The sequence below is a fragment of the Micropterus dolomieu genome, linkage group LG10 (assembly GCF_021292245.1).
Source record: "Micropterus dolomieu isolate WLL.071019.BEF.003 ecotype Adirondacks linkage group LG10, ASM2129224v1, whole genome shotgun sequence".
Lineage (NCBI taxonomy): Eukaryota > Metazoa > Chordata > Actinopteri > Centrarchiformes > Centrarchidae > Micropterus > Micropterus dolomieu.
Genome location: NC_060159.1, coordinates 22,043,244 through 22,070,774, shown reverse-complemented (window position 1 = coordinate 22,070,774; position 27,531 = coordinate 22,043,244). Strand labels below are relative to the sequence as shown.

Genomic DNA, 27,531 nt, shown 5'->3' with positions numbered 1-27,531 from the left:
ATCATTGCCGACTAATGTTACTTCATCTGATCAAATTGTATTTTATTGCATTATGACTGGTTGATTTTTTTTCCCAGTTGGTGCTCCTGAAGTGAAGGTTAAACTCGGTTTGACCTCTGACAAAAGGAAAGTGTTTACGCCTCTACTAAACAGGGTCATAACTGCACTGGGTGTTGTGTGTCTGTGTGAGTTAGTATAGGTGGGTGGGTTATTTATAGCAGTCAGTGAGGTCACCAACAACAGGCAGACCTCAATGAGCTGTATTCAGTCTATAGTTTACACCCCCACCTTGCATACACACTCTCACAAACACACAAATACAACACACACACACAGTCGTGACCTCTGAAGAGAAGCTCATGGGAAAAGTGAGAACTGCTCATCCATACTAATGAGGACACTAAATCTGGGAGAAAGTAAAAAAAAGTCTTACAATCAGGAGAAAAGATTGAGTGTATTTATAAAGTCTATGCTGGGGTGTTTATTTATAGAAATTGGGTTAAAACACTGGCTCACATTAAGATATATTAAAAAAAAACAAGCGTCTCTCCCCAGATCAGTCCTATCATTCCGAAAATGGTTGAATTTTGTTTATGCTGTTTTATACTTCTACACCACTACATTTCAGGGGGAAATATTGTACGTTTCACTCCACTACATTGATTTCACAGCTAATGTTACTAGTTACTACATACATATAAAACACACGATCAGTTGTTAAAATTTAATGCGTTACAGATAAAAATACCGAAAAGTATATTAAGTTGTTAAAAGTAGCTCCAACTTAACAATAAAATGCTGTTTACATGTTAATGCATCAGTAATATTCCCCAACTATATGTGTGTTATTTTACTTCTGATACTTAGCACATTTTGCTGCTATACTTATAAATAGTAAGATTTTAAAAGGATTTTTTTCACAGCAATATGAATATTCTAAATGTAATTATTTTTCTATATATATATATTCTAAATTTAAGAGCAAGGTGTTCTTTCTTATGTAAAAACTTACATAGTCTCTATGACAATGTGATTTTTGCTGTGGTGAAATGTAACTACGTACTTTAACTAAAGTGCTGTACTCAGTTTTATACTTTTACTCCACTACATTTCAGAGAAAAATATTGTAGACAACTTTTTACTCCAAATTAAAAGTATTTAACAGCTATAGTTTCTAGTTTCATGTTAAATTTAGCTCCACCTCGACATCAATAAAATTATTTATATTTATTAACACAATAATTTAGCATTTATCACGTAGATCATTTCAATCAAACATCGTCTGTTAAATCATGCTCTTATTTTGTAGTTTACTCTTGCCCCACGTTTATCTTTCAGTTTACAATAGTTTTGGAGTTGCGGCAATACCATGGGATTTGGAAAAACTGTATTCTAGACGTGAGAAGACAAAGAATTATACTAATGGGTCACTTTCCATGAATAAAGCAGTAGTTTCCAACTTGTTTCACAGATTTATTACATCACATACTGTTTTGCCAAACTAGTGCAAAGCAGACTTTTCAGGAAAATAAACAAGCCAGGAGGGAGCAAAATGTTGAGGTCATGGAGGAGCTTTCATATAGTAGTGGAAAATCATTTAAAAATTATGAATTATACATCACAAACTGTTGGTTTTATGTTGCTGCCCAATCTTTTGTGTACTAGAGATTAAGACCAACAGTCACAGAGAAAGACAAAACTCAGATTGACGTTAAATATTATTTATTGCAGATGAAACACAGATCAATAGTTTTCACTCACATTGTCAGCTCCAGCAGTTTTAGAGCTGATGGTGTTTACAGTTTCATGTCAGGACGCGTTTGTCCTGTCAGTCTTTTCACTCTCTCTTCCACACACACACTGAAACATGCGCTCATTCATTTATTAAATCAGTCATACAGTCAGTCCAATCATTCAGCGGACTGAGAATACCAGTCGCAAGCTGTCAGTCAAACAATGTGGAGGGCTGGCAAAGTCTGAAAGAAAAGACAAACTGTTCAACTGAAAAGTGATCCAAAAATGTACAATACAGTTAAGTACAGATTCCTGTGAACACCAAAACCCTGAAATGCTGTTGAAAAACATGTTTTTAATAAAATTATCTTACATCTGTAAAAATAAATCAACCTGACCTGATACAGTTAGTCACTTTGGGTCGTGTGTGATTTGCATACAGATATTATCAGTCTGATACATTTTTGGGTGCTGGGTGTGACACAGAGAACTCAAACTCCCATAATCCCCTGTATTTTACAGGAAGCTTGAAAGACATCAAAGAGTAGCAAAGTGAGAGGGGTTATTTTAGGCAGGCAGTGTTTAGAAAGTAAAAGCCCATTAATTTTTGGCAGTTGGAACATTAAACTGGTTGAATCCCCTCCATAGCACTAGATGCAGAGGCTCATGGGTAATGTAGTAATAAGAGACATTCCACTTGCAAGATCGATAACTTACTCTTTAACAGCCTACCATAATTTATGTTGTTAAATTACCGTTGAAGTACACCGAGGTTATCAAAAAAGGAACAGATTTCTTAAACACTACAGTACGTCTTCAAAAAAGAAGTTCCAGCCTGAAGTGTTCACTGTGTTTTATTTATTTATTATTATAAATGTCATGTTTCTGTTATGATTTATTGCTATATTGTACAAGGGTGGAGGAAAATATCTCCAAACATGGAAAAATCAAGCCTAAACTATCTGCATGGCTTGATACTAGGGCTGAACAGTTAATTAAAATTTTATCATAATCACAATATGGCCTACTGCAATTTTCAAATCGCAGGAGGCAGTATTTGTTAAAGGGTAAATGTGTGTCACAATACCATTTTTTTCAAATTAAATATCATCATGCTGCAGAGAAGTCCTGGCTTTCTACTAACTTAAGAAAACATCTTTATAATTAATTTTATTATGTTTTTCAATGAAAATGAGAACAATGATCTTACAATGATCAACCAGTCAAAAATAATGGCAATTAGATATTTTTTCCAAATCTTTTAGCTCTACTTGACACCACCACAGCTTTCTGAGATGTGACATTTAAAAATGAAGCACTTCAAATATGTTTACTGGAGCTAAAAGTGTGTTCTTCTATCGAAATGCAATAAATTATTTGTTACACAAAAAATTTATGTGAACACCTCTTCAGGATTTTTGAGTCCTGAAGAGGTGAGAGTAAGAAAATAAATTCACAATAAAAGAATGATTTTCCTTCGTTATTACTTCAATAAACTTGTGAACCCTCAGCTTTATCATGGGATACTAAGCTATAAAAAAAAAATAAATTGTATTTTGGGTAAACTGACTCTTTAAAAGAACATTGTTGGGGATAAATACTTTTAGAGCCCACTTTGCTGCTCTGTTACTACACTGACACTTTATATTCTCTCTCTCTGTCACACAAACACGAACACATATTCACAACATTAATCAGGTATCTCCCTCTTTGACTGGAGTCTCACTGCAGTACAGATATACACATATATTCCTGGACAACCTGAGCTGCTATCACACCAGCACCCATCACACTAATCTCATCCAGGTTTCAGACACCTGGAGCAGGACGAGGCTTTAACTTTCCACCCTGCATCACTACAACAGGGGGCAGTCAGGGCTTGATACAGAAGGAAACATCCATTAAAGCTCAGCATCTCAGCAGGGCCTGACCACCCTCATGCACATACACAGAAACACTCAAACTGAATGAATAAATGGCAAAAATCAAAAGCAATAAATACGAAGCACACAGTGCCGAAACTTATAACGTTACATCTCACTTCTCATCTGTTTAACTTTCTTTTCATTTCGTTTTTCATCCACTTTTCTCCTCCATACAACCTGTATCTCCATCCTTAAACTTTAATCCTATACAAATTTGCTAAACCCATCTTTTTTCGTCTCTTTTCTATCTTTCGTGTCCCTCTCACTTACTCGACCCTCTCGCACCTTGACAATGCAGAGCACACACACACACACACACACACACACACACACACACACGCCAGCGCTACAGTACAAATCAGTAGGTTTCAGATTCCTCGTTTAGCTATGCACGATCAGAACTTAAGTAAAACCACAGTGACAAGACACACACAGAATCACAGCTATACATCAGTAGGAACCCAGCGGCCATTTGGTGTCCAGCATTGTGATTGGTTGATTAGCAGTGGAGTTCTAATCCCCATTGGCTAACGGTGAATATAGAAGACGGGTCAGTCTTCTTTGGCCGTGATGAAACACCACTCTGCCTGAGGAGAGAGGGACAGAACAGTCAGGCAACTAATCAGAAGTTAATTTTCTTTTATATTCTGTCATATGGGATTAAAGGAATAGTTTGACATTTTGGGGATTACACTTATTTTTTTTTCTTGTCGAGAGTTAGATGAAAAGATTGACGATACTTTCGTGTCCGTGCGGTAATATGAAGCTGAAGCCAGCAGGATGTTAGCTTATTTTAGCATAAAGACAGGAAACACAGGGTAAGTGCTAGCCTGGCTCTACCAGCACGTCTAAAGCTCTAAAATTAACACCTAATATCTTTTTTGTTTAATCCTAATCCTAATGACAAAAAGACTACATGAAGTTAACAAGAAACAGTCTTCATAATAACCTTCCACAAAACCACAACATGTCAAGTTTATGCTTTGTTTTTTGTAGAAATTAAACAAATGAGTTACAACATGTTAATCATTGAGCTTTAGATGTGCTGGTAGGCAGAGCCAGACTATCTGTTTCCAGACTTTAAGCTTGGATAAGATAACCGGCTGCGGCTTTGTGTTTACCGTACAGACATGAAAGTGGCATCAATCTTCGCATCTAACTCCTGGAGCATATTTCTGAAAATCTGCTTTCATTTTCAAAAGGTAAACACCACTAGAATGAACTCAAATAAAAAAAAAAATTATATATATATATATAAAACAAATTATATCACAAATTGCTTCAAAAGCTGATCAGAAGAAAACAAAGACAGGCTGTTGGGAGGCCTGTGAAAAAAAGTTCAACCCTCATCAACAAGTTGTTACTTTTACCATAAAACATGAATGCAGCAGCCTTTTTGTTCTAAGTCAGAAACATTTCTAATAGCCTTTCTAACAAACATTTGCTGACTTGAATGAATGACCTCTGAATGGTTGGAATCTAATGCACTTCGGACTAGTCTTACCTAACTGCTGTGCTTTACAAGAAACTGAGTTTTCATTATCATGTATTAAAAAAGGGCAGAGATAATTGAATCACTTACTGTTTTTGTTTGTCCTGCGACCATTTTTAACCTGCTAGTGAGAGAAAGAAAGTTTTGTCAGCAGTGCAATCTGAAGCTAAAACAAGTGCTGCAGGTTTCTGCCAGAAACTGTAATAAGAACCAGACAAGTTGTTAGTATAGAAACATAAAACATGACTGTACTTTGCAGGTGTTACACAAATTGACTAACTCCAGAGAACAAACTCTATTGTGGACAATCAAACGCAGTATTTTATCTTTAAACTTAACTCTGTTGAACATGGGGCTGAACCCTGGCCTCCTGTCTGTCTGGGTGTTCAGGGTCGGTGGGTTAGTACTGCAGGTTAGTTTTCTAAAAACTTTTTAGTCTGAGCCAGCGGAGCAGACCAGGAAGTAGTTTCACCACTTTGTCTCTGCAGGCGGTCCTCTTGTAAAGAGAGGCTCCATAAAGCATTTCTAATGAGATGGTACGGTAATGAAGCTTGCTGCAGTACAGACGAGAGCACCTGGAGAATTAGTGGAGTCGTATACAGACTGTGCATGTGGTCACACAGACACAGAAAGACATGCAGAAAAAGCCGCAGAGTGCATTTAAATTTTAGCAAAGAGCTCATGATGTTATCCAGAGCCAGAAAAATACTGAACTTAAGTACAATTTTTAGGTACTTTACTTGAACATTTCCAGTAATGGTACTTTGCACTGCTACACTACATTTCAGAGGTAAACACTTTTTACTCTACTACATTTAAATGAAAACTGTAGCTACTTTGATCATCTTGTAAAATATGATGCCTAATATAGAATAAAGGTGCTGCATACCCACACAGGTGTTTTCAGTTATGTCGCTGATCAGTCCGACTCAGGTTGGAGTTGTGTAAAGCTCTGCTGGGATTTACATGACGTCGCTAATAAAAATGATAAAGTTGCAAGTAAAACTAATTGCCAATCTGCAAAATGAGTACTTTTGAACTCATTTTAAATGAGTACTCTCAAGCAGAATTTTGAATGCAGGACTTTTACTCACAAAAGAGTAATTTTACATTGTGGTACTGTTAAAGGATCTAAAAACTTTGCCCACCTCTGTCTTTTAAAAAGGTTCACCCCTGTCTGGGTGCTGGCTTTATGATAAAAACAAAATTCATCATCACAGAGCCAGAGATTCATGTTATTGTTTGCTGTTGGTTTTATATTATAAAAAGGTATCATTTAAAGAATATTAATAGCATGTAGCTTTAAATGTGTTGCAGTGCAACCTTCGTCAGTGGTGATGAAATTATCATGTTGGTGTGAAGTTTTGTTAGCAAGTATAGAGAGCACAGACGGGATAATAATTTAGTGGAAAAGATTACTTAAAATCCTGATAAGATTAACTCACCTCTGTCCTTCCCGTTGAGCAATCTCTCCTCTTCCTCCCGAGCATCATCTGCTCCAAAAAAGAGAGTAAAAAGTTTAACGTGTCAGACCAAAAGTTCAGTACTTTCTAAAGACATATTATTGGGTGTATTTGTGTGCATTTTTACCAGAGTGGAGCTCTTTGACCAGTGAGGACACAGTGTTGGTGATGGAGTCAGCTGCTACCAGAAGGTCGTTCCTCAGGTTCCTTCTCGGGCCTGGAGAAAAAGAAAACAATACTCAGTACAAAGATTAGATTTACACTAATTAGACAGTTTGTGGTAACTAATGACTTGAAATGTTTTGAACTCTCTCTCACTTTATCAGAATCAGAAAGACTTTATTGATCCCAAAGTGGAAATACTGCGTCACAGTTGCATAAGGAATAGAAAGTTGGTATATAAAGAAGTATCTAAATATCAGAGTAAAAATATAAATACAAAGAAAATATAAATGAGTTTGGATCTGTACAATATTTACATAATTAAAAGAACTGTTATGGTGAACAGTAATACTGAATAAATAGCAGAATTGCAGCAGAGAATATTGCACATTAGGTTTTTAAACATTATTGCACAAAAGAGATCTTATGAGATATGAATGAAAGTTTTATGCTGCCTGTATTATAACTAATTACTTCTTTAAATTAACTTGCTTCCTTTCCCCTTTCTTACACATGACATTTTCTCCTGAGTACATCTAGAACAGAGCAGAATTTATTAAACACACTGTGCAGCTTAGAGCAGCTGCCTGGGGCAAAGCTTTTTTTTTTAACCATCTTTTAAGCTCTCTGATGCAAATTTGTGATTAATGTATAAATAAAAACTTAATTTGATTTCAATTTTCTGATGATGTGGAGAATACGTTCTTGTTAAACATAATATTTTATTGTGACACAGCATTTCCTTGACAAATGGGCTACATCATGTACTATTTGTTCCTGTCAACTGGTTTATATTTTTGGCTGAAGATTTTACAGGGCACCATGAACTGTTAATAAAGTTAAACTAATCTGAAACACTGGCTGGAAACTACTTTAAATTTGTGTTTGTAGCTGAGCAGAGATTTGATAAATACATGTGGTAAACAAGGCTGTAATTACAAAAAAACAATCGTTTTACAGATAACCGTTAAAATACCAATTTTGTCAGGGTTAGAGTTACAGAGACATTTTATCTGTATCTGAAATGTATAATTTGATTTAAATTCATCACTTACACAACTAATACTTTTAAAAAAGCAGTTATATGGAACAATTTTTCAACTCATGATATCACATACTAATTCATATACACATTATTAGGTACATCTTGGTTGGAGTTGGACCCCCTTTTGCCTTCAGAACTGCCTTAATTCTTTGTGGCATACTTTCAACAAGGTGTTAGAAACATTCCTCAGAGACATTGGTCCATATTGACATGATAGCATCACGCAGTTACTGCTGAACATCCATGATGCAAATCTCCCGTTCCACCACATCCCATATGTGCTCTATTGGATTGAGATCTGGTGACTGGAGTACAGTGAACTCATTATCATGTTTAAGAAACCAGTCTGAGATGATTTAAGATTTGTGACATGGTGCAATATCCTGCTGGAGTAGTATAAGAAGATGGGTACATTGTGGTCATAAAGGGATGGACATGGTCTGCAACAATACTCAGGTAGGATGTCGCATTCAAATTATGCTCAGTTGGTACTAAGGGGCCCAAATTGTGCCAAGAAAATATCCCCCACACCATTACACCACCACCGCCAGCCTGAACCTTTGATACACGGCAGGATGTCTTGCGTTGTATCTTGCTGCTCATGTCAGACCAGGCAGCGTTTTTCCAATCTTCTATTATCCAGTTTTGGTGAGCCTGTGCTAACTGTAAGTTTCCTGTTCTTAGCGGACAGGAGTGGCACCCGGTGTGGTCTTCTGCCGCTGTAGCCCATCTGCGTCAAGGTTCGACGTGTTGTGCATTCAGAGATGGTACTCAGCATACCTTGGTTGTAACGAGTGGTTATTTGAGTTACTGTTGCCTTTCTGCCATCTTGAACCAGTCTGCTCATTCTACTCTGACCTCTGATATGAACAAGGCATTTTTGTCCACACAACTGCCGCTCACTGGATATTTTCTCTTTTTCGGACGATTCTCTGTAAACCCTAGAGATGGTTACGCGTGTAAATCCCAGGAGATTAGCAGTTTCTGAAATACTCAGACCACCCCGTCTACCATGCCACGTTCAAAGTCACCCAAATCTCATTTCTTCCCCATTCTGATGGTCAGTTTGAACTTTAGCAGGTTGTCATGACCACGTCTACATGCCTAAATGCGTTGAGTTGCTGCCATGTGATTAACTGATTGGCTAATTGTGTTAGCAAGCAAATGAACAGGTGTACCTTATAAAGTGAGTGTATGTGAAAGCTAAAAGTCTTAACAGAGAAATTGTGGAGCTGCTCAGAAAAATGGTGGAACAATATGTAAACATTCTAAGTTAAGGATTAAATCCTACAAGAAACATCTCTCCTGTGTGTCTCAAAGACGTGAAAAGGATTTTGTGCAAAGTAAAAAAACAAAAACAAACAGCAGTTATTTTAGAGATGTTTTTCTTCTGTAATAACAACTATAATTTCCAGATTTACCTTGGGCGAATGCTTCTTGTACGTCACCACCCACCCCAGCGAGTGAATCTTGATGAGGGTACATGTGACCCTGGGGAGATGCAGCACCCACACCGCGGACGGTTGATGGACTTGGTCGAGAAGGAGAGGCTTGAGAAGAGCCAGCCGCCTGCGCCTAAGAGATGGATTTATAAAAGGTTATTACACATCATTGTCATCATTTATGGCTTTGAGAAAGATCTAACTTGTCATTTTTGTTGCAGTTGACATCATCTCCACAATGTAGTAAAAGTTTTAGTTGCTGCTGAAAAGAGGACAAGCCATTCTTCAAGTCCTAATTGGAAAAATTACGAAGTCTTCATTGCTTGTAAAGTTGACTTATACTGACAATGAAAGTTTCTGCATGACATTTAGGGGTAAATCCCATATTTACACCACTCTCCACTCCAGACATATGGGGGATAAACTTACTGCCTGTCGTTGTTCCTCATCCTACAGGGCCACAACATGGGCAGTCGGAAAAGGATTGAAAAGAAGAGGTCAGATACAGTCAGAGCTAGAAACAGGGAAATTATAAAGTAGGAAATAGCAGGGGGAAAGGTGATGCTTGTTGTGGGAAACTTTGCCCTCTAGTGTGTGGCAATAACACACCATGCTGAAAACAATAGTGTGTCACCTTCAGCAGCTTCATCAGTCCCTCCAGCTGTACCATCAGTTCCCTCCTGCTCTCTTGCAGAGACGACATCCTCTGCTCCAGCTCATCTTTCCTTTGTCTGCAACACACACCAGCCCTCCATTACTGTCAAGCAATACAAGAACCAAAGTGCAATGACTCACAGAAGACGCAGTGAAATAATGTGAGGTTGCAAAGGCACAGGAACACAGGAAGGCAACAGCACAGAAAGCTGAAAACTCTTTGGTTACATTCATTTGCAGTAAGCCACATAAACAGTATTGATCTCAGTTAGCCAGATCAAAAATCTGGCGTAAATGTAGGTAGGCCCTAACACACTCCAGCCAAGGCTATTTGGTTTGGTACCGTGTCTGATGAGGTTTATGAGTGGATAAAATATAGCTGTGGAAAATCCCTAAACTCCTCCCTCTCTTACACTTGTGCAGACAGTTGTCAAGTCGCCTTGTTAGCAAAACAAGAGACTAAGGATGTAGACGTAGGAGCAATGTATTCCTATTCCTTAATGTATATATTAGATATTTTTGTATTGTGTGTATGGTGTGTATTTATTAATGGCGTCTGAGTATATGTACACTGTCCTTAGAGGAAGGGTGCCGCAGGCTAGGGGTGTGGCTGACTGGAAAAGCACAGTCTTTAACCTTGCGTAGGTTGCAGGACATGTCTAAATCTTGCTTGCTTATTTTGCATCTTTTGTATTTAGTTTATATTTTGATTTCCATTATTCAATCATTGTAAAAGCAAGAAGTGAATAAACAAATATTCATCTGGACACAAGCGTCTATTAATTTCAGTCGGCCCAAGAGTGACTTGCACATATGGATTTTAACAAATAGATACCATGGTCAATTCATTAGTCTAAGACTCAAAGATTCCCAGGACATCACTGTTACCAAACGGCAGAAGTCAGGTGAGAGCATTTCAAGGGAAAATACAAATCGTTGAGCAATAAGATGGAAACATGGATGGTTGGAGATCGAAGGCGAGGAGAACACAAGATCAGAGATCCTTGACATTTTCCTGGGTGATCGTTTGTTTTAGGGTTGAAAGAAAGAGACTCAGTGGAGATGAAACGTGAAAAAGCATCATGAACAGACCACAAAACCCTGAAACCAAACTCTGAAATCTTGGAACACAATTAAGACAGATGTATACTGGTTCTCAGATGACAGAAGCAGCACGGATGTTCATCATGCACTTAATGCTACAGTGGAGACCAAGTATTTGAGAAGTAAAAATTGGATCCAAACTGCATTCAAATGATAAATTCTTAATATTTACAGTGAGTTGGTAGCAAAAAGAGGCCAAGATATAGGAGTCACCGTACATAACAACATAACAGAGTAACACGCATTTAGAGGTGTTTACAATCTTTTTTCCCCTAAACAGCATGTGGTCTGGATGGGACATTAAAGCAGGATCACAGCCTCTCTGTTTCCCGCTTGGCTTCTCTTCACATGGTAAGATAAATGAGTAAATAAAACAAGTAAAACAAGAGTCTGAGTCATACAGTAACTCCAGATTTGAGTCAGTATGATCCCAAAGTAAAGCTTCAACAATAGGAGTGACAGAAAGTAATCATTTTATCTGCAATATTTAAGATTGGCTGTGCTAAAACAAAACTCGTAGATATATATGAGAAACCACTAGTTACCTGTAGGACTAGTTACCTGTCCCTCACATACATAGATACTGTAAAGGGTGAGAACACCATATTAACATCATGCATGATATGGAGGGTAGTGATGGGAAAGATTCCAATGACTGCGAGTTGCAATAAGTCACACCATCGGACAATTTTAGATATCAATATTACTGATAATGACAATAATCCCATGTGTAATAATTTACACACGGGATGAATAGTTACAGGATCTGCTGTTGAGATGTGAAGGAGGGGAGGGTTGGTCATTTCAGGGTAATAATTAGTGTGCACTTAATAGGTTACAGGTTAACCACCATGAGACATGGGTGGTGATGGAGCAGTGGATAAGACGCATGTCTTTGGTATGAGAGACCTGGGTTCATCTCCCCACTGTGACATGTCCTCCAATGTCCCTGAGCAAGACACTTACCCCCCTTAAGTCACAGTTGCTCTAGAGGCGTGCGACCTTTGACATAAATAGCAACTGTTAGTCGCTTTTGATAAATTAATTAATGTAATATAAAATGTAATCTAGTCTATTAGCTAATGTGTATCATTAAAGTTACATATGCATATAATTTAGCCCCAACTCAGATAATTTAAGAGCTTTCAAAAAAAAATGCTAATTTCATAACAGTATATTCTGAATATTCTAGTCAAAAGAACTTAACAGTATGTATTGTGATTTGAACAACTTAAAGCCACTATGTGTAGAATTTGAAAACCTTTGAATTTGGCGCCACCGAGTGGCTCCATCCAAAAAGACACTGACCGCAATGCATAAAGCTGTAAAACATTTCGCTGAGATTGTCTCATTTTTTTGCAAACAAAAACTTACGGCATCAGAGTAAGTTGAAAGAAGCTATTATCTAAAAAATCTATAAACAGTGGTTAGTGAACTTTAAACCTCATCGTCACACTGCAACTCTCTCACTGGCAGGATCGTTACTGCTTTATCATCACGTCTCCCTCCTCTTCCTTGGGGTTCTTGTTTTTACCAAAAAGCATAAACATGTTGAAAGTGATTTTTACGTTGGCTTTTCACAAAATACACCATCTGTTACCGCCATCTGCCATAAAGCACTCTCCCTCTGTGCTGCAAAACAACACAGCAGATTTCCCGCCAAATCTGACTGTTATAATGTAGAAAATGCCGGGTAGGGGGATTACAAACTTTGAATTGTTTTTGGAAAATTACTTTAGGGACTCGTTTCTGTGGGTGTGACTCATAAAGGCTGCAGTTTAAACAAAAAAGCAAATACTCATTACAGCATGTGTATGTGCAACAGGAGAGCAGACTACCCAGCCCCTGGTCTGTCCGGTCTATTGGTCTATGGTGGAGTCTTTGTTTACCTGAGCAGACGAAGCTCAGCCAGAAGAGTTGGGTTGGTGCTGCCTTTCTCCGGGCTGGCCTGGCACGCTGCGTCATGCTCTACACGGAGACGTCTGATCTCTGCCAAGATCTCTCTGGGAAATGAAAAACATACCGGTCAGCTGAGGGAGAGTTACATGACTGAACAGACGGTGAAATGACAGGGCAAGAACACACACATACACTTCTGCAGGCGTTTGCAGATTTTCTGGAGAAATGCATGTTGGATTTTGGGAATATACTTTAAATCGGACAAGCATCAGCATTTGAGAAACATAAACTCAAACATTGTGAAGGTAAATACCAAAAGAAAGAAAACATGTCAACTGTGCATGAATAGTACTAAATAAGGGCAACAGTTGACGGTTTGCACCTGATAAACATTCATCTTTAGAGCACACTCAAAAGTTTTGCTTTAATTATTGTGTGTATAATTTTGTCTGTATATTATTATAATTACTCTATAATTTTGTAAACAATGACATGTTTCAAAATAAGACCAGTATTCTCTAAACATGGGGTAAAAGTGGGCTGGAATATCAGTATAACAGCCAGATGGGGACACCTGAAATCCTACTGCATATATATATATATATATATATATATATATATACACACACATACATATACACACATATACATACATATACATACGAGTCACAACTAAAACTAAAAAGTGAAAGACTTACAAGAGCATGAGTCAAACTAAAAGTTAATGAATTCAAATTAATAACCCATCCACTATTGCCACACCTGTTTTTGCACTCCAGCTGAGCAATGAGCTCCCTCTTCTGTTTGTTCACATCAAAGTTGATGCTTCGGTTAGGTATCATCTGAAAGAAACACAAAAAAATAAGTTACTGGATCTTGTTTGGTTTTGCATGGACTGTGGGTTGGTCATTTATTATTAAGAAATCAATACATTTTTTTGTCTAGAACTATAGTTTTAAGATTAGAGACGATTAATCAATTAGCTGTCAACTTTTAAACTAATCGCCAACTATTCTGACATGCAATTAATCGGTTTGAGTAATTTGTTAAGATTTTTTCTGATCTGATTGCAGCTTCTTAATTGTGAATAGTTTCTGGTTTCTTTCCTCCTTTATGAAACTGTAAACTGTATATCTTTGGGTTGGAGACAGAACAAGACATTTGAGGACGTCATCTTAGGCTTTGGAACACACACACACTGATCAACATTTTCTGACATTTTATAGACCAAACAACTAATCGACTAATTGAGAATGATAATTGTTAGTTGCAGCCCTCATAACATAGAAGTAACTGATTGTGTGTTTATGCATTTACAGTTTACTATTTGTCAGAAAACAAGTTGTTATTGACTCACTCCTGCACCGTCAGTCTCTGCCAGTCGGGAGGTGTAGCGGGCGATCAGTTTGTGCTCCTCATCTTGTCTGCTGGGACTGTCCACACTACTAACACACACAGAGAGCAGAGACAACAGAAACTCAATGACTGCAACATACACTAAACAGCATTTATATGGCCCAAAACTGTTTGTTTTTTTAACCTGTTCTATTTTTTTTTTTCCCCAGTTGTGAAATATTCACATACAGTATAATCTGTCAAATGTCCACTGTTAGTAACTGTAGTGCGATAAAGGGAGCCAATACTATAACTGACAACACTTTACAGTGCATTCTGCTCTCTAATAACAGGTATGTACACAGCCCAAAAGAGTAGAAAATGTTGCTACTATGCAACTAGGAATACAGTAACAGGCCAAGCCTGCATAAATCCCTGTAACAACAGCAAAGCAACCAATAATAATAATTATAATAATAATAATAATAATACCAAATAAAAATAAAATACCATAATAAAACCAAACAATAATTTAATTGTAAACATGCAATGTGATTCTATTTTTTCTGCTACTACTTCCAAAGAGAACCAAAGGTTAACCTAAAATCAGACCCTGGAAATGTTGGCTTTACGCTACGGCTTTAGCTAGGGCTGGGCAATATGGCCAAAAATGTTATCACGATAAAACATTTCATATAATTTGATCTCGATAATTATCACGATAAATGTCAAATCATTATTTATTTCGAGTTTAAAAGCTGATTTTGCTCCTGAGTGATAAGTTAAAGAAACCAGATGGTTTATTGTTGTTTTAAATTGGGCTATTCTTTATGGTCAGAACAAGACAAAAACTTGATGCCAAACTTGGATCACTTAACAATTCTGAGGTAGAACATTCAAAACAACAAATATGCAAAAAATAAAGTAAAATCTTTCAAACCCTTTTCCTCTATAAAATAAAGATCTTTATAGAAAAGTTAAGTGATAACTGGTTTGTGATGCAAATAAATTTAAGTAAAGTTTTATTGAACATTTGTTATTAAGAGAAATTATATCACTGTAATTATTATTATTGCTTTACTGCTCAGCCCTGCTTTAAGCTATTGACAAACTTCTGTTCACAGACTAAATTCATTTAAAAAGGATGCTGGACACATCTATGATGCTGAGGTAGGAGCTGGGATGTTCTGTGTTTTAACTGTAACTGGCCACTGAGTGTAAATGTTGCCCCTGGGGCTGACAGCGTTTAAATCATTGGCTAATGGAGTCACAGTAGACAGCACAACCTGCAAACAAACAGCTTATAGTTTACACAATGATTTTATTTTTACTTGATCTTTTCTATTTTCACTACAATGATGATAAACTACAGTAAAATTATCAAATTTGGATACATTTGACTAAGTTAAGGCCTAACTGTACTTCACCTTGCTCCCCTCTTTACACCCTCCCTGACTGCCTTATGTAACCACCCCTGCTGTATCCCTGAACCTCTCTCACCATGGGCTGCTCTGGAGGCGATTCACATACGCAGCGATTAGAGCGTGTTCCTCGTTCATGCGCTGAGCGGCTGCCAAACTGGATGAGAGGAAAAATAGACAGGAAATAAACAATCAGCATCACACACACTGATTATGATCCCATCTCACCAATTTGCAGGAATTACACTAGCAGCCATGCATTTTTGATGGATGTGTACGATTGTGTGATGTGACAGACTGTTTCAGTATTGTCAACATAGCCCTTTTTCTGCATATCTATGCTGAGAATTTACATTATTCAGATTATAATATATTCTCATTAACTATATATCGCATATATGATGGCATATTTATTTTTAAACAACATGTAATTTCTTACATATTTTCATTATGCTTTTTCCACACCGTAGTACATTGTATTGCTGTCACTCTGCATATGGTGAAAATATAATGTTTTTTTGGTTTTGGTAAGATTGCATTTAATCATATCACACTTTGTCAGGAATGGAATGATAAAATCCTGTTTTTTTCCATTGTTGTCCCTGGTGTATTCATTCCTCCAGAGCTTCTCAAGATGGAAACAGGCAGTCAGTGTCTAACTTAAAAAAAAAAAAACATTACAAAATATGAACAACAAACTGGAAAATATATTAGGCAAGCCCAGTCACATTTTCCCCATGAAGCAGACATGGTAAAAGGTATTGTAGATCAGATCCAGAAACCACATTATGCATCTTTCTATATCTTTAATGTATACATTTCAGCTGAAGATGTATTTTTTCCTTGCAAATGCCATCTGTTTAATTCTCTGTTCACCTGTAGGCTGCAACTAATAATCATTTTCATTATCAATAATTATGCCAATAGTTTTTTCAATTAGACATTAATAAAAAATTGAAAAGAATGGTGACTGGGAGACGAAAGTGACATACTGTATCTATTTTTTGGTTGCAGCATGTTGGGACGCATTTTATTGCCGTCAAATCTAATCAGCAAAATAAAATTGCCAACGTGTGTAAAGTTTGTGTAAAAGAAATAGTAATTTACAAGGAACATGCTTTTAAAAACCTAATATATGTTGACTTAAGCAAGTTACTACCCATGGCATTGAAGGTCCAGTGTGTAAGAATTAAAGCTACTCTCCAGATGTGACACTCATACTAGAAAAAAGGTAGCGGAGCCCAGTTAGACATGCAGATAAATTAGCGGTCCTAGTAGCTGATAGAGTCTCACAAGGCACAAGTGGTATTACGACACCATGACAGTCCGAGGATAACTGGTTAGCATGCTAACTTCAGTAGATATTTCAGCAACACAATGCACAGACATCTTTGACATATCGTCATAAAAGTTACTTCACATTCTGTTTGTTATTTCATTTTTAGAATCTTTTAAACAAATTGGCCATATTTTAAACACTTGTATCTTCAAAAAAACGGAAAACTGTAATATTCTAATCTGACAGAACAAAATACGACAAATACTAAACTGGTATTTTCCACTCTTCGTGTCAGTCTTTACCTCTTGGAGGACTCGGGCACTGATGAGGACAGCAACATGGCCTCACTGGTGTTCCTAACAGGGCGAGATGGGCTACACACACACACACACACACACACACACACACACACCAATATTAACAGTAGAGTAAGGATAAAAACAGTGAAATCATTAAATTACAAAGTCCTGCCTGTCAGAAAACACACATTCCTTCACTCACACTCACACACTCTCACGTGCCTTTGAGTGCAATCATGCAATAGTGAATTGTGTGAGCAAACACAGACAGGGCAAAGATCACCAGAGGGAGAGAAAGAAAGAGAAAAAGAGTGAATGCAGATCCAGAGGGAATTGAAAAAAGACAGAAATTCAGAGAAATGCAAGTCTGGGAGAGGAATGACACGGCATCATTATAAGCATACTCACATTAGCGCTAAGTGCAGTCTCTGTGTGCTGGCCTGAATATGTGCCCAGTGCTTGTAGGTCTGTAATGACCCAGTCTGCTGATGTTTGGAAAATCAACTGTGTGGATCTAACCACAAAGGGCGGAGCAACCTAAGCGGTTGACTATAGAGGTGGGAGGTCTCATGTTATCTGAACTGTGTGTGTACATGTAACTGCACCGGTGATAACGGACCAAAATGTTATTTTAAGCCAAGAGTCTGCTTCTTGGTAATAAAGGTTTCACTTTCCGAAATGAAAAATGTTAACTTTCATGTTAGTGCTTCTACAAAGCCCTTCAATTGTACCAGTGCTTGACTGAAAATGTTGTATGCACTTATATATAAGGCTGGTGTATAGTCTTTCAGAGGAATTGTATTGTGTCAATATGTTTAAACTGTGTTACAGAATGTTGTTGTTGCTTGAAGAAAAGTAGTTGAAAAGTAACAAGTTAGAAAGGTTTTTTAAAAAAGGCCCTACTTCTGTAACTTTGACTTTAGAAGTAACATGTGACATTGTTTCTATCAATTGTTTGATAACAGTGCTATTTCCAACGCCACTGACTGCAAGACCAAGCAACAGCGGCCACTGTGGCCATGAGTGGTAATTCATTACAGGCTAACGGCAGATTAAATTTTACTAAAATCCCTTAAGATTGTCTTGAGCCATCTTCTTTATTGACTTTATCATTAGGCAGAGTGACTGAAAGTGAGCGGGAACCAAAACGAGGAAATAACAAGCGTCTTTTCAGTGAGGTACAACCACAGACTGTACAAAAGAAATGTACATAGCCAGTGTTGTGAGGTCTTACACTATGTTGGCGAGGTTTAGGGTCCTCTCAGGTTCCTCTGGGTAAATTGGATGAGGGGGCTCTCTGGACGACACACAGCCCAAAGTCCTGCTCAGGGCTCGGCCAAGCTTTGTCGCCGGTGACTTCTACACAAATAATCACACACACACACACACACACACACACAAACATATATATATATATATATACACATGCAACAGTCAGGTCAACATTTATAAACTGTGGGATTTTGTAGACATTTATAACAAAGACATTTTCTGCAGCAATGTTAACTACACTTAAGGACAGGATTGAACTCCACGGATAACTGCAATACTTGCTTTCAAGAGCCATACTTGAATACAAATCTGTAACCGTGTGGTTCTTTTTTTGTAGATCTAAGTTTGGTGGAGTCAGGTGATCTTGGTATGGTTAGCTTACTGAGACCATTACTGACTAAGTTTGCTTGAGGTACAGTATTTCCAGGAAATCCTTGAGGACATGTGGGTGTAATGAAAATACATAATATAAATAATACTTGAACTTGGAAGCACATTTTATTGGTTTTAATGTGTTTATTACCTGGTTTGCATGTAAGTAAATGTATTATATTAAAATTATTATATATTAATTTCACACTTGTATCAAGTCAAAACAATTTAAAGCCAGGAGTTTAAAGATCAGATGATTATTGTCAAGTTCTGGCTTCAGTTTCTGATTTTTAAGGTCACTGTTTTAAGGTGGATACACCTCATCAAACAGAAAGGAGAGGCAGATGTAACTGTGTTTCCTTGGTGTAAAGGAAATTTGTACTATATAATTTTGAAGTAAAGCCCATGAACTAAGAATAAACTGGACCCCAAAACATAATCCTGTAGGAAATGACATGTAAAGCCTGCTGAGGATTATTAGGATGAGTTTCCTGCGAAGATTCGATTAGACAGGCAGGAACTGCACTAGCAAAGAGATTTATCCCTTAAACTGAAACATTAATAAGACAAATTATGCCAAGCCTGGGTGATGAATAATTCAACAACTATGTTCCCATCTATTAATATATAATTTCTTCATTGAAAACATTTCCCCTTCAGGCTAGTGCAACTTTTTTGGAATGTCTTGTCCTTTTATAGGATGTTTGGAACATACATCATAATTAGCAAAAAGTTAACAATATTTGGATGGAAATACACCTGTATTTGGCCCTGAGTCCCTGTCCAGATTTATCAAAATAGTAAATCTCTTTAAAATACTGTCTTTAACCAGATTGTCTTAATTTTACGGTTCTGAAACAGAGAGCGTTGCGTTACTTTGGCAGCTATTAATATACCTGGGTGGCCCGCCGAAGTAAAGCATACGTGGGAAACACTGTATTTAAAGTTGTGTAGGTCTATATTTTGTTAATATTACACCATAAACCTAGTCTTCCAACTGTGCGTCACGTGACTATTTTGGTCCAGTCATGATTGAGTGATCATGCCTATGATGAATATAACATTATTATGTCTTACTTTCCAAGTGCCCCACTGTCAAGGTCTAAATTCATAATAGTTCTCACAAAGATGGAGGTCCATGAACCACATACACACACACACACACACACACACACACACAGTTACCCCTGGTTGACGAATGAGTAACCACACACGGACTCACCCAGGACGAGTGCTCCTTCATCTGATGCTGGTTGCTATGAGAGCCGCTGGCGTTGCCGCGCCAGAAGCAGTTTTGGCAGAGCTGGTATCCACGGCAACGGAGGCAGCGATAGCGGAAGCCTGTCATACCGTTTCCACGACAGAAGGAGCATGACACAGGATGATAAACTGAGAGAAAGAGAAGAAGAAGAAGACACTGAATCTGTTAACCACAGTGTTAGAGTCTCACAGGTCGATCAAGAGGAAACACAGCTGGCCTCCCACTATAGCAGGTGCTCAGGAAAATCCAAGATGGAGACGCACTAGTCAGACTGAAACTGGACTTTAGAGGCCAATACTGATATCAATATTTGAAAATGATTAGTTATATCAGCCTTTATTTATTTGTTTAGATTACTTCAATATAATAAATATAAAATAAATAGGTTTTGGCAATGTCTCAAAATTTTTAGAACTGTGATTAAAATATGTCTGAAGCAGCTTATGTTACAGTTACAAAATAAACTTTATAATCAAAGGTTACAGTAAAAGATAATTCCAATTTTGAACATTAAAGTTTACTGGAAATTAAAAACATGAAACAAAAACAGGTTACAAAATTAATTTGAAAAAATAAAGCCTATAAAATCATGTTCGGCTGCAATTTACTGTAGTGCAAGTCAACTTCAGTCAATAACATTGGCCGGCTGATATAAGTGTGTGTATATGTGTGTGTGTGTGTGTGTGTGTGTGTGTACCATGTTCCACATTGGCCAGGCGGTGCATGAGAGGCAGCCATACAAGACACTGAGGAGGGTCAACTACGATGTCCAGGAACATGTTGAGCATCACCCTCTTCTACATCGGTAACAATTACAAAAGACAAAACTCTTCAGGAACTCAGAAAAAGTCACAATAATAGCACCAAATCAAAAATGAACCATTAGAATCAAATTCAGTTCTTATAATCCTGCGTGAAGAAATTGAGTCATTGCAGAAACAGTGTGGATAATATAATACCACTGTTAGGAATAGCAGGTAACTAGAGAAAATCAAATTTATTATAATCTATAAAATAAATCCGCATAATAAACAACAGATGGATGAGACGTGTGAGCGTACCTGTTGTGGGAAGCATGAGCGTGCTAAGGTGTGTGTGTAGCCAAAGGACGGCCCTTCATGTACAGCGGTGGGCAGCCTGAGAGCCTCCCTCAGAAAACCATCAAACTTGGACTGTACCAACACGCCACTGGAGTCAGATACCTGAGAAAACACATCTACATACACAATTAGGAAAGCATTGTAGTAAATTATATTGATTTCCATATAGACATGTAGTGTGGACTTTAACCAAAAACTAAACGTAGATTTTAATAGTTAACCCTGTGGGGAAAAGCTTTGTGTCTCCATAATGGGACTGAATACATTCTTAATGAACACATGATTAATAAAAGAGCAAGTAAACGTACATAAGAAAACAGCAGCATTGACATGCATTTTCCACAAGGTGGCACATATGTGACATGTACAGTAAACTCAATAGACCAACATGCAGTGTGGTCACAGAGGAGCACAATCCCGTAATGTTTCTAACTTTGCCCTGTTGGAAGTTGTTGACATTTTAGTTAAACAGTTACTGTTTACAGTTACAGTTATTATTTCAGTGATTTAAATGCGCATTTAATGCATCTGTAATTACTTTGTAAGATTATCCAGCTTTGTAAATTGGCCAATTAAACATTCCAAGCAACTTCCATCTTCATAATTAATGTAGTCAAAGTTGCAGGCATGATCACTGGACCAAAATAGTCACCTGACACCCAAAGTTGGAGGACAGTAAAATTGGTTGAAGGTGTAATATTTACAAAATATATCCCTACAGCTTGCACTAACTTTAAATACACTGATTTTGACATATACTTTACTTTGGCGGGCCGGCCGGGTATATTAGCATCTGCCAAAGTATATTCGGTAACCCACTTTAGCATTTTGTAGAGAAACACAGACAGAGAGATGTTATCTGATATTACAGTATGCGCACACGGTAAAAATTTTACATTACACAGCAACAGTGAACACACCACTGCAGATGTCACTCACTAACGTTATTTTCAGTTTAGATCCACTTGTGGCGCACTTGAAAACTGAATCACGGGTGAGTTTATTAATAATGGCGAGTTTATGAAACGTACTGCTGATGGAGAAAGTCAGCAGACACATACAGAAAGAGAGAGAGACAGAAAGAGACGGAGCAAGCTGGCGTGTTTGCCGTGAGAGACCAGAGGTGCAGGCTAGGTCTGTGTGCCTGTGTGAGTGTGGGGAGAAGAGAAAAAGAGCAGATTCAAGTAGTAAATAAACACTAAACTAAGGTGGAAAATTACTTAGAAAAACCTACTGTCAATAGAAATAGGCCTACACAGCTACCGCCCCCACCAGCCGCCGCCGCCCCCAGTTACTCTGACTTTATGAGAGCTCAATAGTCCGGGGAGCGGGTGTGTCATGGTTCTGACTCTTGGGTCCGCAACACGAGGCCATGGACTTTTGTGACGCAGTTTCGGTCTCGGTTTCAGAACCATTACAGCCCTAAACAATACAAATACAAAAATGCATACTCTTGCTCCTGATAAGCTATCATTATCACTATTTCTTTTGTTTACACCCAAAGCCTACATGTGCACTCAGTAAGTTCATGCCCATTTACTGAGGAATGTTTTAAGTGTTTCTGGGAAGTGTAAGATAATTTATCTGTAATAGATTCCATGCCAGTCTTGATGGTACACACTGATACTCACAGCGGAGTTTATCTACCAGTTTCCCTCCACACAGTGTGGCCAGCATTGCCTTCACAGACAGCACCGTCAGACGGCTATTTGGCTCACTGAAACAAACACACACACACACAAAAACATATGACACTAGAGCACAGTATTGTGAAATTATCACACGTGGATATGTGTTTCACATTTAAACAACAGGAAGTCAAGGTGCAAAAAGGTGGGCATCAAGAAACACATATTTCCTTCCTCAGTATCCACAGATTTGTCTGTACCAACCTGTCAATGGCAGCGAGTAAGAATTCGACTAATAGGACGGTACTCTCTCGCGGGTTGATGGTGTGTGTTGTGGGCAGGCGCTTGCTGAGCTGGTTGAACAGGGAGGACACCAGGTTCTCCAGTCTGGTCACAGAGATGCCGGCGTTCAGCTCTACGGCGTTCAGACCAGCGTCCCGCACCGCCTCAATCACGTTGTATATGTCGATCAGATGTACTGGAATGAGTCAAGTCAGTGAAATCTTCAACGAAAAGTATTTTTTATTCATTCCACTAAAAAAGAGACACAGGTAACATTTTAAATCTTATTTTGTCATATAGACAAGTTTCTATAAATTTATTTGACAAAATTTGTTTTGACACAAACAGACTAAAATTCAAACTTTCATGTCATTCTCACGATAATTAATGAAGGAGACGAAGGTTGACTCACAGTTGCATCTCTTCTGTATGAATCTGAGCTTGCAGGCTGTTCGATATGTAGAGAGACAAATACCATCGAAGTTCTGCTCCCCTGTGACCAAAGAAGAAGACATTTAGAAGCTCTGCTGTGTCATAATGCATCTGTAGTGGAGAAAAGAAAATCTCTGGGCTTATGAAAATCTCATCAATCTCCAAAACTGTAGCCGCTCAGAATAAACTCCCTGTGCTTTTGATGGAGTGATATATTTATGAATAGAGAATAAATCTAATTGTGGTGTAAAAAAAATACAATTACAGAAATGTCCATGTTCCTGCAAACAAGCAAATAAATATTTCCAAAGGGTTGAGCAGAGGTCATGTAAGGCTTATATTAGGGTTCAAAGGTCACTCACCCATCTCCACAAAGATCTGTCTCCCCTCTGCTCCTGGTGTCGCTGGAGTCCCCCTCCCTCTGTCTCTCTGCCCCCCCTCCTCCATCACCATCCTGCACAAAACACAAGACAGCAGGAGAACTCAGCACCTGTTTCCATCCAAGTATTGAAAAACATGTTTATGCTCCAGTGAGGTGGAAAAGATTTTAAAGAGGTGGTATAATGCTTTTTGGCTTTTTTCCCCTCTCCTTTATTGAGTAATATCTCTTTTTGTGTATGTAACAGGTTTGCAAAGTGAAAAAGCCCAAAGTTCAGCCCAAAGGACCCCCAGAAAGCTCTGCTCTGAACCGCTTGAAAACAACTCGTTTGTAGTCCAGCCCTTCACTTCCTTTACTTGTAACGTCACAATGAAAACTTGACGTAAAGCTTGAGAGAGATGAGAGGTATGTGCTGCAGCTCAGTGTTTTTGAGGGAGTGTCGGAGTAGCTGCTTGGCGAGAATTATATAAGGCGCGGTTAGCTTTCTTCCCTGTGTCGTCACAAGTATGAAAGGGAAGCGGTTGGACAACAAATGAGCTGTTTTCAAGCAGTTCATAGCAGAGCAAACCTATTACATGCACAAAAAAGGTATATAACTCAATAAAGGAGAGGGAAAAAGCCAAAAAGCATAATACCACCTCTTTAACCATTTAGCTGTAAGGTCCAGAAAATTGTCAAAAATGTCGATAAGTGTTTCCCGAAGCCCAAGGTGACATCATCAAATGTCTTCTTTTGTCCACAACCCAAATATATTCAGGTTAAGCCTAGTTCACACTACACAATTTTTAGCCCGATTTGCCGCTCGGCAAGCTCGGCACATCACTCCACATCGCCGACGTTCACCAGATCTCTAGTATGCCAAATATCTGAAAGAGTCGGCCAACTCGATATCTACATAGAGCCCTGTCAGCTCGTGTAGTGTGTGACCCCCTGTCACCGATCAGTCACGTAGTGTGAACACCAAAGCGACTTCAAGACTGCTGTCACAAGACGGCAAGTTGTGTAGTGTGAACAAGACGGCGACTACTCAAAGTGATTAATTGATAATCAAAATAGTTGGCATTTGATTTAATAGTTGACAACTAATCATTTAATTGACTAATCATTATAGCTCTATAGGCAGTATTATTGCTGTTCAATGTATTGTACCAGAGTTACCTTAAACCTTACTCATCAGTTCCCCTCTTATTTATCTGACGTCCATTGTCATTGCATGAGCATTGTTTGGTGTTGACTTAACGCATTTCCTTTTTGGTCTTTTGCAGGAAATGTGGTCAACAACGACTTCAAAGACCAACAGCAATCGATTTTTGAAATGTTCTCCATGTTTCAGGTGGATTTGTACAACATTTACAACAAAATTTATTAAAATTCAGATAAACCTAAGGAACTAAATGGACAGAAAATACATGGCACTGACAAACGAGGCACTGCGTGACTGTAACTTTTATTTTTACACACAGGTCTACTGCATGCATACCGACCCCCCCCCACACGCTAGAAGCAGGTTTAGAGTCAAATTCACGACCACCAGAGGATGAGTTGAGTGCTTGGTAAATGAACATATTAATGAGAGTAGCTGATGAAATCTAATCTGTAGGCTGGCATTTAGACAACTTAACAAGGCTACACAGAGAAGGAGAGGGGGAGGGGAGGTTGGACTGTAAACGAACGAAAGAAAGTTAGTTGTTAACCACTGCTGTCAGGTGACACAGAAATCACCAGGAGATCAGTCACCATGGTAAAAGTTACACTACACCACAAAACCGACACACACGCACTTACACAAATATTTGCATTCCTTGTATAAATGTGGTGACAAGCCAACCTCAGACACACACATTTTCTGCGCTTGCACGGATGCAAACACACATACACACACATTCCAAAGAGGATTTGAAAGCTTCCCTGGAGACTTCATCCTCCATCCAGACAAAAGAAGGATTCCTCCTTTCTCTCACTCTCTCACACAGAGACACTCTCTCTCACATTCCCATGCGTCTTTATACAGCTGTTTCATTGCTATTTCACACACACACACACACACACACACACACAGCTGCTGATACCAGTTAGTCATGTGCAACCTTTCCAAATGTCCTCTCTCGACAACTTACAGTGACAGTCACGCCACTTCTTTATAATGCCCTTGACGCACCCTAGACAACCTTCGTCAGAGGACTCCGTCTCACGTTACCTGACTGTAAGTTCCATCTTCACCACAATTTCAAACATGTTTAATAAAATCTGGAATCTCCACATACACCAGGATTGTAGGACAGCAAGTTGTCTCTTGCCCACAAATGAATCTGTAACTTTTTGCAGATCTGTAACCAGTTGTTTGTTTTGTTTTTTTAACATCGGCACTACAAGGAAGAGACAATAGGCCTCATTACATCCTTTACTGGTGCTCAACAAATAAGCTCATTTCCCACTTGTTTTTATGTTGTGTAGATTATACCTTAAGTTCTGTCACAATTACATAATTACAAACAATTACTTTCATTACTGACTAATCTTGAGATTATTTTCTTGATTAATCATCAAATGTTGAAATTGTTTCTTTTGTCCAAATCACAAACATAAGCAGTTATGATCACACACTTGAAAGCTTGAAAAATGACTTAAACAATAAATCGATTATCAAAGTAGTTGCAGGTAATTTTCTGTCAATCCACAAATTGATTAATCTGCCCTAAATATTGACTTAGAAATATATTTAGCTTACAATATCAAATATTACAGAAACAATAATGATGCCAAAGCTTGAAATGATGATTGCAACTGCAGTTCTGGATCTGCATTGGATATGGAGCTGGTCTGGGTCGAGGCACAGTTCGATGTGGCTGCATCTTATTCTTACAACCAGCTTGTTTGAGATCCGTCTGTATTAGTTCCTATTCCTATGCAGCACATTTGTATGAAGATAAAACTTTCATGCTGCACCACTAGAGAACATTTCTGCTTCTCTGTATCTCTACTGTTGAGCCTATATTGACATTAGTGCTGGGTGACGATTAAAATTTTTAAATTTGCGATTAATCATAATTAATTGCATAGTTATACATAAAATTGAATAATGAATTCTGAAGTAGTGTATTGCACACTTTTAATTTAAATGTACTGCTATTTAACTTGTTAAAACAAGTTACCATCAGAGTCCAGTTTTCTTGTTTTTTTCTGAACAGGTATCACCAGAAACATTTTTCTTTAATCAGGGAGCAGAATAAAAAGTCTATGTTCAGTAGCAAGTGTCCCTGTTAGAGTGAATTGAAGTCTTGCGGTGGTGCTCACCTCATACACATTTCCGCTGCCTAAGCTGAATTGTCTTTAACTTTTTGTATGTGACGCGCAGCACAAATCGTTGGAAGAGAGACTGATCCTTGCTAATTGTTAATAGGACAACAACAAATTCGCATGGCAGACCATCCCTGCAAAACTAGCCTATCAGGTAAAGTTATGTAGCCTATAATTTTAACTTAAGTTAAATAGGCTACAGCTGTGTAGCGCACAGAAGCCATTTCCATTGTTACTCTCAATACAGTGGCTGC

The 27,531-nt window shown here is 38.1% G+C and overlaps 1 protein-coding gene across 10 annotated transcripts in view; it reads right to left on the bottom strand.

Annotated features, from left to right (window-relative positions):
• Positions 1 to 1,705: 1,705 nt before the first annotated feature.
• Positions 1,706 to 27,531, bottom strand: part of LOC123977469 (dystrobrevin beta-like) — a 36,111-nt gene continuing 10,285 nt past the window's right edge. Inside the window, exons 3-23 of one of the 10 annotated variants that reach the window (XR_006826685.1) lie at positions 23,964 to 24,055; positions 23,582 to 23,662; positions 23,152 to 23,365; positions 22,891 to 22,976; positions 21,221 to 21,375; positions 20,857 to 20,956; positions 20,121 to 20,287; positions 18,489 to 18,613; positions 17,258 to 17,329; positions 15,756 to 15,833; positions 14,278 to 14,365; positions 13,683 to 13,762; positions 12,911 to 13,024; positions 9,898 to 9,994; positions 9,243 to 9,396; positions 6,742 to 6,831; positions 6,597 to 6,644; positions 6,041 to 6,126; positions 5,491 to 5,726; positions 5,242 to 5,275; positions 1,706 to 4,246 (exon numbers count right to left, since the gene is read on the bottom strand). Coding sequence is in view for 3 of the 10 variants with exons in the window: in XM_046060173.1 (XP_045916129.1) it covers positions 6,071 to 6,126; positions 6,597 to 6,644; positions 6,742 to 6,831; positions 9,243 to 9,396; positions 9,898 to 9,994; positions 12,911 to 13,024; positions 13,683 to 13,762; positions 14,278 to 14,365; positions 15,756 to 15,833; positions 17,258 to 17,329; positions 18,489 to 18,613; positions 20,121 to 20,287; positions 20,857 to 20,956; positions 21,221 to 21,375; positions 22,891 to 22,976; positions 23,152 to 23,365; positions 23,582 to 23,662; positions 23,964 to 24,054 (1,896 nt within the window). In the remaining 7 variants the exon portion in view is untranslated. Of the gene's footprint in view, positions 4,247 to 5,241; positions 5,276 to 5,490; positions 5,727 to 6,038; positions 6,127 to 6,596; positions 6,645 to 6,741; positions 6,832 to 9,242; positions 9,397 to 9,897; positions 9,995 to 12,910; positions 13,025 to 13,682; positions 13,763 to 14,277; positions 14,366 to 15,755; positions 15,834 to 17,257; positions 17,330 to 18,488; positions 18,614 to 20,120; positions 20,288 to 20,856; positions 20,957 to 21,220; positions 21,376 to 22,890; positions 22,977 to 23,151; positions 23,366 to 23,581; positions 23,663 to 23,963; positions 24,056 to 27,531 lie in introns of those variants that run through there. The other 9 variants (XR_006826682.1, XR_006826683.1, XR_006826686.1 and 6 more) reach the window with 9 other exon arrangements.